This window comes from Pomacea canaliculata, linkage group LG1 (genome assembly GCF_003073045.1).
Source record: "Pomacea canaliculata isolate SZHN2017 linkage group LG1, ASM307304v1, whole genome shotgun sequence".
Classification (NCBI taxonomy): domain Eukaryota; kingdom Metazoa; phylum Mollusca; class Gastropoda; order Architaenioglossa; family Ampullariidae; genus Pomacea; species Pomacea canaliculata.
The window spans coordinates 37,162,433-37,174,050 of NC_037590.1; the positions used below are offsets into that span (position 1 = coordinate 37,162,433).

The following is an 11,618-nucleotide window of genomic DNA, read 5'->3' on the forward strand; positions in this document are numbered from 1 at the left end:
TAGACAAGAAACCACAGGCCTAGATTCTGCACTTAGCTGGCGACACAAAGTAGGACATGTTTTCACAGCATCTTCCTCATCTCCTATGCGCCAGCCGACCCCTGGCCAGTTCAGGGATGCTTGTTTTCTCAAGCACTCAGCGTGGATGAAAAAAAAAGTATTTTGGGGGAATTTTCTCATTAAATGGTGATGCATTTAATCTGGCTAGAAATCGAAGATATTTTTTCTGTTTTTATCTCGGCGTGCGTCAACAGAGTCCACACAACCATTCTGAGCAAGAGGCAGACCGCCCCGGCGAGCAGACGACCGAGTGTTTGTACAGACGGCCAAAGCTCAGTCGATCTGTACAAACCTTCTCCAAAACTGTGTTGTGTATATAAATACATACAGACATCCTACAGCTCAGTCGTGTGTGTGAGTAAATTTGTACAAATCTGTCTCCCAAGCTCAGTCACCTGAACAGATTTGTACAGACGCTCCTCGTGTTTTATTTTCACAGGTGAAATCGTGTGAAATGTGAGATGTGTGATCTGTGTTAACCGAGGGTTTGGATGCTGCTGTGATCGCTTGGATGGTTGACAAGCAAATGTCCCAGACCTTTTATTTGTAATTTCAGTATCAGTCGCTTCCATCATTCAGTCACGCAAAAGTATATTTATTCAGAGTTGCTTCCTCTTAATCCTCACATAAAAAGAATAAAAAACATGATTTCCACTCGCCGGCAACTGTCACATGAAGCACGCATTAAAATGAATAGTTTTTTTTTTCTACGACTCTAAGATTTGGTTTCCTTGACAACGGTTGTGAGGGCAGCTTTTTTTATAAAAAATAAAAAACTCAATACTTTCCTTTCATTCAGTCTTCCGCGGTAGCCTCATGAAATCGCAGTAGTTACCTATAATTGGATCAATGTCGGCTAGACATTACCTTCCCTCCTTTGTTCCTCCTCTCCTTTACTTGTCACAGTTTTAATCAACGTCTTTGGAGATGCATAAATAAACTCTCTCTGTCAATCTATCTTTTAGCAACTATTCTATTTGCAAAGTTTATCTTGCAACAAACCGAAGCAGTGTAGATAAATAGAAGTGCTGAGGTCAGTGAGACTTGGCAACCAGCTCCCTAATTTACTTGTTGGTGAATTATATATCAAAGCTGGTGTATGTTAAGGTCAAACACCGAACAGGTCCCTAAAGGAAACTATTGTTCAGACACACAACTCCGGCATCCCTGTGGTGCCGCTTCATCATCATCCTAGCAGACCAGTGATACCTTGTGAAGACCCACCAAGATGTCTTTTGTAAGAATAAGATATCAATGAACAGAATTTCATCATACAAAGATGTCTTCATTTTTATTTTTTTAAATTTTTTTTTTGAACAAAAACACTAATTCTCTGACTCGTGGGTCCGGGGAACTACTGTTCGGATAATATTTCTCAAACAGAGAAGCTGTAAGTGTAAATCAGTCAACTCATGCATTCGCCAATCGCACGGTTTTGAAAACAAACCAAGATGAGAGCCTTTCGTCTCTGGGGTGAAAATTGTTGTTTCAAGACCCAGATTTCGGCGACATTTTTTTTATTGGGTGGCACAGTGCTTACAGTGTATGTGGTCTTGAAAACCTTGGCCTCGGCTCTAATTGTACTCCGCCATCGATCGGGAGACAACTCCAAGATAGATTAAACATCGGCGGCACCACTCACCCTCGGGTTAAGACCTGGCGGTAGTCTCAACTGGATGGTAATGGAGGAGGATGGCGGGAGCGCCTGTCAGCGGCTGAACAGGTTCTTGTGGCTGGCACAAATGTCATTTCCCCCCTGGCCGGTCTTCAGCAGGTTATGGGGGTGAGGTATCTGGGTTTCACCGCTCGAGACATGATGATGATGATGATGATGATGATGAGGAGGAGGAGGAGGAGGATGTAGCGACAACGACATTTGCAGTAAAGATGTTTTCTGAAATGATTCGAATCATTAATAAAACTTGTTTATCAATGATTACAAGATCAGCCATCTTTTAAATTATTTTTAGCGTCGAAATCGTTTTTTTAAATGTCATAAAATCAAATTTGATACATAATTGGCCAAAAAAATTGTCCGGCAATATATGTGTGGCGTATATTTTGCAAGTTAGCTCAGATCTCTCCTCCGACATGAAAAACATAAAATCCTCTCAAGAGCTTTTTTGTCTGGGATGAGGGGAGGGAAATAAACTGCCAGACGCTGGCAGGTGTGGAAAGGAAGGTGTCAGCAGTTGATGCTGTGATGTAGCGACAGCCACCACAAGAAAGGCGCCGACTGACCACGACAGACGTGTGCGCAGACAGTCTATAATTAGCGATCGATCTTCACCTGAAACAAGTTGCCTGTGTCCGTCTTGCCTCTCTCTCCTCTCGTCGCTCTTCTCGCCAGACACGTCGGCAAGGTGGTGACGAGGAAAGCAAGGACACAGCCAACGAGAAGAATTGCGATCCCTGTGTTTACATTTCGTGAGACATCCGCTCGGGTGTCTGCGTCCTTCTTCGACTCCGACCTCTTTGACCGTTGGTGCTTCGTGAGAAGAGGTTCCATTTCTTGAGGGAGGATCATCTTGTTGATGTTCTTGGTTCTCTCTTGTCGTTACTATTAATAGCTTCTTGACTGACTTGCAGAAAATTCGTCTCTTGTCGTCGATGTCTGGGTCGTTTGATGACTACGTCCTGGAACATTTTCTGAGCTTCTTGCCAGTGTTTCTTGTGGATCGTAGGGTGGTCGAAGCTGGCGGTGACGTAATTAGAGTGCTTGCCCTTGTTTCCAGCCTCGTCCACAGCCATCACCATCAGGGCGAACCCTTGACCTTTGCTGAATGAAGATGGGATGCGTAAGGCCAGGTACTCTCGTTCACCAAATTCTTTCGGCGACGACAGGTTGCCGTGTATTACATCCTCCTGCACCAAAGTGTTCACACTACTGGCGTGGGTCATAAGGTCGCTGACACTGTGTCCCAGCAAAATTAAGTATTTGGAAGCTGAAACAATAAAAATTATATTAAATCAATAATCATATCTTTCTGTAAACTTTTCTTGAAATGTGTCTTTATTCTTTGATAAACAAAAATATTGACAGATGTACTATTTGTATAGCGAGCCACTTACTTTATTACATTTGTCTGCTATTTGCTGGCTACTAGCAGCAATTTGATCAGACAGGAAGAAGTTTACTCAGAAGCTGTCAATAACAAAGAAGCGTTGAATAATACAAAGGCTAGCATAACACAGAATAGAAAAACACGGTCCTAATTAATTAGAGTGCTGTCGAGAGTGCAGAAGCAGCTACACTGTGGACTGATGGGAGACGCCTTCATTTTCATTTGAAATCATTACAACTGAAGTTCTTGTTCTAGCGCTTCCATTGCCACATGCACTGTATCCTCCGCTTTCTTTACTCGTTTTTCTCTTTTGTTTACATTTTTGATGGTATAGAATTACTGCCATCACACCATAAATTTGTAATCCATTTATCACCTCTGCTCTTGTCTAGATCATCACCAGAGGCTGTCCAGGTTAACACGACCACCTTGTCTTCCCTGATGGTTCTAACTACTAGTAAGTCGGGTATCCGTGCTGGTGGTAGCAGGTCTCTGTCTCTCCCATGTTGATTAGTCATATTGGGGTGTATCAGTGTACTTCCAGCTATAGCTGTTCGCGTTACATATTTGTGATGGTCTTCTTGTTCACCTGTAGAAAAGCCAACAGAAACTGGAAAACTAAATTTGTGTGTTCAGGGGATCAACTTCATCTCATCAATATCTGGACTAAAGCTTGCATTTGGATTTTCTGCTTCACGATTCTTTTGTTTACATCTTAAATAGACTTGAATTCGTACAACTGATATAATTAAGGCCTACCCTTGCTCCCATGCTGGGCCCATGAGCCGAAGGCAGAAAGACGAACATTGTAAATCCCCGAATGGGTCAACTCAAAGAAGTATCTTGAGTACACACCATCTCCTTCTTGAATATCAGCACCTGCACAACATCCATGTGTAAAAGTTACACCTTTGAAAATTGTTTCTGTTTAATGATTGAGTGAGGTCTGCCATTCAATCGTCCACTCACTCCCTCAAGTCCTTCAATTTCAAAGCGCCATCTATATCCATCTTTTCCCATCTCAGGCTACATTCAGGTGATGCAACATGCAAATCCCTGATAAGGTTACTTCTTTCAGTCCACTTCATTTGCATGTGTACCCGATGTAAGCACGCCTACCCTGCACTCTCCTTACCTGCTCCATTATCGAGAAGAACTACTGTCACCGGATCTCCTTCCGGACCGAACACCGTGGCCTCTACCGTTAGGCCAGGGACCGCTCGATCTCCCTGGGTGGCCTCAGCAAAGATGCGCATGATGGGCAACTGGTCATCCAGATGACTGACCACCAGACCACCTGAGAGACGAACAGGGGAGCCGGAGGTGTTGGCTGGACTTGCCAACACCAGCAACGACACTCTCTGAGCCTCGGGGGAGGTAACTGAGTACCTCCACACTCCGCTCTGGACAGAAAGTGTTTGAAATGTCTGGCAGGCCAATTCCTCATCTCACATTCACACGAGTGAACAATCATGTAAACAGTACGGTCGATTGTCATTTAATTATAAATTACTTTAAATAATTAGCTATTTATTTTCTTTTCTTATTTGCTTCCAAAACTTGCCAAATCACATCCTCCACAAAGCCTTTCGCTCGTGTTACTTCTAAATTCTTTTTTCTCTAGACCAGAGAAATGTGCATGGAATATAAAGAAACACCACTCACTCCTCCACTGGCATCTCGCATCTGATGACACGGAGAACCCTGTCCACGTGACAGTCCAAGTTGCTGGCTCTCGCCAGATGAGGAGGAGGTTCCACCTCCAGCACCGCTTGATGCGAGGCAGTGTAAAATAAAATAAATTTAATTCTTGTCGCCACCAGGTGGTCGACAGCCACTTGTCCCACTACAGTTCCGTTTTTCTTCAATTTGGTGCTTCTGCTGTATACCTGAAGTAGCCAAAAATAGATTATTTCCCGTTACCAGAGCATCAGGAACCAGCAGAGTGGCCGTTCACTGCTGTCTGTAGAAGACAAATGTAGTGGTTTCAAAAGCTCTTCATTTATTGATCAAAATTTACTTAATTAGTCTCTGATAAAATAAAAAACAAAAAATTCTTAAGGAGCCTTAAACTTCATTACACGTTAAGTTTTTTTTCTATAACTTTTCGGTAATTGTGACTTAGAAGAAGAAAACTCGACGACGACGACAACGACGAAAATGAACACTGTGGTAAGAATGACGAGTACACGTGATACAAAAATGAACGATGATAATAGCAACGAACACATTGCCAACAATGAATAATAATCATCATAGTTGTGACTTGAATCATCAGACTTAGTGTGGAGCTGGTAATTAACTCTTGGTGTTTATTGAATCTTAAGAAACTTAAATAAGACAGGCTTTGTTTGTTTATTACCTGAACAGGGCATCGTGCGGATGCGACACAGCAAAGCTCAACAAATGGAGGAAGGCGTCAGTCACACCTGTCGACTCATGGTGGTTGTTGTCATGATACAGTCGTCCTCCTGCTCTCCGAAAATAAACACGACAGACAACCATCATCAAGAAAGATGTTCAGGGGCGTACTTCCTCTTAATGAAAGTCACACACGTGTTCACTTACATAACTAAAATTCAACAGCCATCATCCTAACCCTGGAAAATATTTGTGTAAAGTGGTTAACTGTGACAAATCTTGTGTAATGGTGTGTTGGATCCTATGTAATGGCGGGTTGAGTCCTGTGTAATGGTGTGTTTAATCCTGTGTAATAGAGTTCAAATCCTGTGTAATGTGCAGCAAAATGAATGATTTCTGTATTTTTCTCCTCAAAACGTGCCATGCTCACACCGCACGAACCAAGTCTCAAAACATTTTCAGTTTTTCTGTCTTGCCGCGTGTTGGATCGATGGCCGCCATCGTCCTGTAGTTCCCCCATCATGCACCGCGTGGTGCATCGGGATACTGGCTGGCATGAATGCTCGGGAAGTATACATAGACATTGACAGGCATTGCACGCTCCAAACTTGTTACTCCACTTAGGTGGAAGCCAATTAAATCCAACTTCATTACAAAGCTTTTTGCCGACTCTAAATGGCGATACAAAAGGACAACGTGGATGCCCTGGCCTTCTGCTTTTCATGTTGGTTTATTAACCTCGCTAGTCGCTCATCCTTTTATCAGTCTCTGGAAGCATTTTAGTGATAACATTTAGTGATAACGTGCAGTTTTCTGCTTAACATTTGTTGTTGTTGTTGTTGTTGTTGTTGTTGTTGATTTTTTTTGTTTTGTTTTGTTTTTTGTTTTTTTACTTAATCAATCATGGTGGCAATGTGCCCACAAGAACCTACATGTCTTCTGGATGACATAGACTTGATGAATCTCTTCGAGTTTTGGGGAAATTTTAATGTGAAGTACTCAAAGGAGACATGTGTGTATCTCTTATTTACGAAATAAACATTGTTCTTCACCATTCACCACTCCTCTCTTTTGTCCTTCATTCTCATTCTTCCCCCGTTTGTCCATTTCCCGTTCTTATTCTAGCGCATGCGCTTGGCTGTGTTCGCCTGTTTCCTGTTATTTCTGTGCATAATATTTTATGTGCGTGTCTTGTGAGCGTGTGCACTAGTGCGTGCAGGCAAGCCTTGTACTCACACCCGCCAGCTGGCACGACCTGTACCTGTTTTATGTGCTAGAGGGAGGAGACTCGGAGGTGGCGGCCCTCCCAGCAAGACCAAACTGACAATAACTCCAGCCTTCTGCAGCCTGGCAACCACAGAGGTCAGGTCAACGTCTGCCACTCGATGACCCTCCGTTACTATCACCACGTGACCACCCGGCTGCCATGAGGTGCTGGCACCGAGACTTCGTTTTCGTCTGCTTGAAGGGGAGCCACCCCTGACTGACGGCGGTGTGTTTGCGAGCGTGGATGCCAATAATCGTTGCCCTGTTGCAAGTAGAACATTACAAATGTTTATTCTTAATCTACTCGTTAAACGTCCAGGAACAAATACATTATATACGAAATCAGATCTGAAGAAAGTGGTGCACTATTTCAAACAAAGAGTCAATCAATCAAACAATCAAAGCACCTACTTTCTACAATGATTAATTTTTTCTTTCTTTACATCCTACTTCTTTTATTTTTTCTTTTAAATCTTTTCTTTTTCATGTTTTCCTCTGGGTTTTTATTTTCTCAATTTTTATATTTTTTGTCCTTTTTTTCTATCTTCCTTTCTTTTTGGTTCGCTTTTTTGTTTTCTCTTTTCATTTGTCTTTTCATGCTCCATTTTCCTTTTTTTTTCATTCCTTTCTTCCTACTTCACCATTTCTTTCTCTTTTTTATCGTCACTTTTTTTCATTCTGTGCTTTTTCTGTTCGTTTTTCTTTTCATCCTATCACTCCTCCCTCTATTATTCTGTCTTTCTTCACGCCTTGCCAGCAGACAGCCTGTGTTGACCCCTCCACCACTCACTGGCGGTTATCGCGTCTGACCATCTGAAGGTCCCTCGTGTGTCGCCGCTTCACGTTACCCATGTGTCCTGGCAGTCCGCCGACTTCTTTTATCTCCTCTTGAAGAACAACCTGTCCGCGAGTCTGTGACCATTACTTATTCACAAGTTGCACACGACGCCGCAGATGCAGGAGCCATCGTCTGCAGATCGGCGTTAAGATAACGACTATCGTTATTGACGAGATGAGGTTTCTTTATGTTTGTTTTCAGCTGAATGAAGATGACCTTTGAAAAGCTGTTTGTTAAGTCTTGAACAGCTCTTTTTTTTTCACAGCTGACCGGGATAGTGAGGATGCTGGTGAATTGATGGTTGCTGTTATTGCTCAGGGAATTATAATTATTATTATTATTATTATTATTATTATTCCGATCATTTGGTTTGTACTAAGTACTACAGAGTACTGCAGGTGAGCAGAATGGACGCGAGGCTTGTAGCATGTTGTATAACCGAGACACGACAGTTACCTGCGTCACGTTGATAATCACGCTTGTCGAGGTCCACGCGCTCATCGTCAGAGAGAAAAATCAGCGGAAGTTGGTGTCGTGGTCGGTGTAGCTGCCGCCAGTGGATCCTCGTCTCCGCCTCCAAACGACGTCACAACAACGTCCACATCGGGTGACGTATTCTCCCGTTGGACGGTTGTGGCGGCCTGGTGGACTTCTCTCAGTTTCTCATTCACCTGCACAGTGTTAACCCTTCGTTGTCATCCTGCATGTTGCTGTGTTTGTAACGTGAGATTTAACTGGTTTATGTGATGACACCAACCAAACATCTAAAGAGAAACCTAAACATAACCCTAAGGTAAGCTTTTAATGTCATAATAACGAAACAAAAAGACAACACAACACACAGAGAGCAAAAGGAACTCACAGCCATAATAGAAGATGTGTCGATGGCGACCACTAGCCGGCGAGTCTTTGGAGCCTGAACCACAGTAAACACAGGTGTGGTGCTCAGTCCGGGTCTTGGCGGGTTGTTGCCGTTGTTGAAGTCAGAGGATTCAGAAATCACTGCCCAGGTGCTGCGGTGGCCGCAGCGAAGGTTGTGGTGGCTAGGGGCTTCGTAGTTATGTGCCGTGGAGCTGTTAGACTGGTCGTCGTCGCAGAACTGGACTAACTTTCAAAGGATAAATGTCCATACAATAAGCCAATCATTGTGGAGCTGTAAACCTGCTTTAACTTTTAAACTAAAATCAAAACAGCATATACCTATACACATATTCATATATATATATCCATGCATTAAAGGAGCTGTTAAATGATTTATTTGTGAATTATCAGTTTTATTTTTTATTTTCCATTTTGTGCATTAAAACAATTTGTGACAAAGTCTCGCTGATAGCTTAGATGATACATCAGTTGAGTTGATTAAGCAAAGCGTTTTGTCTCTGACTTCTTTTCGACTCAAAGAAAAATGTTCAGTGACACTTACAGGCTGAATGGTCGGTTGTCCATGATTGACGCCTTGCACACACTCTGACTGGGACCAGCAGGGTAAGGTCTGAACTCACACTCTTCAGGAAACAGTCCTGTAGTAGGGTCAGTGACATTCGGTGAACAATAACTTCGGTAGTACTGGTATTGAAGAGGACGCCGTTGATGCTCAGAGCACATCTTATCGGTTCTACATGGCCTGTAACTGTGGAAAAGTAGAATCCCGGTTCACCAGCATCCGGGTACTCATTGAAGACTCCCCAACGGAAACGTGCCCACTCGTGGACCAGTATCCTTTCTACAGAAACGTAAACATGACAACAAGGTTTATATTAACCATAGTGTTCCATTTCTGAAACTTTTCTTTTACCCCCCCAAAAAAAAAAAAAAAAAAAAATAGATTAATTTTATTTGGAGAATGGGCTTTAACGTTTTGAATATATCCTACTATATACCAGCATAACCGTTCGTCAGCTAATATCATTCAAGAGATGAATGAAGAAAATCATTTTTCGACATTGGCGCACGTAAAAGTGACATTTTGCTACTAGAAACGTGTGTAGTAATGGAAGACTAGTGCTCAAGCTTTATCTACCTGGAGCTCCAAATGTAGGCGTTAAAGCTCTGTTCGTCAGTAAATCAGTTGCCATGGTAATGCGTATTCCCGGAAGTCCGCATCCTGCGAAAGCTTTCGTGGAAGCGACGTCCACACGACGTGGGGTGGCAGACGACCCGGCTAGCTGACCTGCTCCAGGGTTAGACTGGGGTGGAGCAGGTGCGGGTGGCGGCACGAAGACGATGTCAGAATTGCTGAAAACTTGGGTGGTGGCTGCGGTGTAGGACGGGTCAGTTGGCCACGTGCTCGGAACCAGTATGGTGACATCCCTGAACACTGCGCGATGATTGGTTGCTTGGTACAAAATGGCGGACGCTTTCGTGAACGTAGTCTGCAAACAATGTTCAAGAACATGGAGATACATTACGACAAAAAAATCTCATTTTCTCAACATTAGGAAAGAGAAAAAATGAGAGGAAGTATAATAATGAAACCACTTTCTGATATTATCCAAGCATTTCTCTGAAGCTTTAAATACTGATCAATTATGAAGCGAGAAGATATCTTTGCCCCGGGGAACATGAGGAAATCAAAGCAAGACTCTTTTTTGTCTCCATAGTTTAAAGCAGTGTCCATACCCCACGGATGGTAATTTATTGCTGGGGTCCAGAATCAAAAAGCAGTGACAGTTTGCAGAAAGCAAATAACCGGATACTACTTTGTAACTCAGGATACCAAACGCTTCCTTTGATTTTGCCATTTTGTCCCCAGGGCAGCGATTTACACCTTCTTCCTAAACGCAGATAATACTTTCTAATAAGAAACAATCGGATGTGAGCTGCATAGAGTTACCAATGATTATTGATGAACACATTCTGAAACAATCGTTTCAAACAACCGACAAAAACAACTTCAAACACCACACAAGAGTTCCCCAGTGAAGATTAGTCCGGGGATAAAAAGAACTCTACCTTGATTGTCGCGACAAGAGTTGAACTCGCCGAAACTTCAGGACTGATTGAGACGAGAATGTTTGTGTATTCGTTGTTCTGCAAGGTTATGGCACTTTCTCTGGAGACACCCTCAATCCCTGTGACTAGAAACAGGACGACAAACAGAAGCCACAAACATTTCTTCGCCATTTTGTCGTTTATTGTTGTTGCACTCGACTCGCTGATATCAACTGATAACTGTGCTGTTCATTGATAAAGGTGTTCCCTACTATAGCTGTGCCAAAGTACAGAAAGAAATCAGTTGATGGCACAGAGTTAATCAGAGCAACCCGTGGACCACCGTGTAATGTTTGTCTATCGCGAGGTGGTTCGTACGCTAATCAAAAAATAATGTCAGGAGGTAGATAAAATCTCTGTACTTGTTAAATTCTTGTACTGACAGTTACTTCTTTTTCTAGTCTTCCTGGCAATTTTGACTCTCACAGTTACCTTTCATGCCAAGTACAAATTTTTATTACTTTATTACTGTTTAAAACTATTGTGTGGAGGAAGACTCTTACAATACAATTTATTAATAAAATAAAAACTTTGGCTAAGGTTAATCATCATCATCATCATCATCACCACCACCACCACCGTCATCATCATCATCATCATCATCATCATCCTGTGCGATTTCTCAAACCTTTCTCCCTGTAGTTTGACAAGAGAGCGTTTTACCCACTGCGCTACCGGGCCTCCCCGACCTACCCGATGTCATCTCTAGATAAGTCTTTGATGATCCCGCGCTAATAATTAATGTAATAGGTGTGGCTGTGTAAAATATGGTTTCCATGGTGGATGGTGTTCTCCAGGCCCTGGGAAGATTTACCAGGCTTCACGTTCAGTGTGTATTGCTGCGGACGGAAATAAAAGTCAGGAGTTTCGTTTTTAATGTTCCTTTGTCGGAAACTTTTAGTGGTATTAAAATGTTTTAAAAGAGATGCACTGTTGCTGATATCGACATTAAAAATAAATTAAATGAGGCACACTCGCGCGCACACATGAAGACAAACACAGGGTTAAGTCCTCTTTATTATTTTCTTCCCTAAGTA

General features: G+C 42.6%; 1 protein-coding gene across 1 annotated transcript; it reads right to left on the reverse strand.

Moving 5' to 3' along the window:
- Positions 1–1,512: 1,512 nt before the first annotated feature.
- LOC112561229 (calcium-activated chloride channel regulator 1-like) lies at positions 1,513–11,375 on the reverse strand. The gene is made up of 9 exons (XM_025233577.1): positions 10,543–11,375; positions 9,611–9,962; positions 9,014–9,313; positions 8,453–8,694; positions 8,103–8,261; positions 4,261–4,567; positions 3,885–4,004; positions 3,502–3,714; positions 1,513–3,005 (listed from the first exon to the last, which is right to left on the reverse strand). The coding sequence occupies exons 1-9, from the start codon at positions 10,711–10,713 to the stop codon at positions 2,584–2,586; spliced, it is 2,286 nt and encodes a 761-aa protein (XP_025089362.1). The 5' UTR covers positions 10,714–11,375; the 3' UTR covers positions 1,513–2,583.
- Between the last annotated feature and the right edge of the window lie 243 nt (positions 11,376–11,618).

What these genes read in the sequence shown, in the direction of transcription:
- LOC112561229 (XM_025233577.1), bottom strand. Translation starts at nt 10,713, where the DNA reads ATGGCGAAGAAATGTTTGTGGCTTCTGTTTGTCGTCCTGTTTCTAGTC. An exon ending in ACACATCTTCTATTATGGCT is followed by an intron (nt 8,262 to 8,452) that starts GTGAGTTCCTTT and finishes AACACTGTGCAG; the next exon opens with GTGAATGAGAAACTGAGAGA. An exon ending in GGCCCAGCATGGGAGCAAGG is followed by an intron (nt 3,715 to 3,884) that starts GTAGGCCTTAAT and finishes GCTTTTCTACAG; the next exon opens with GTGAACAAGAAGACCATCAC.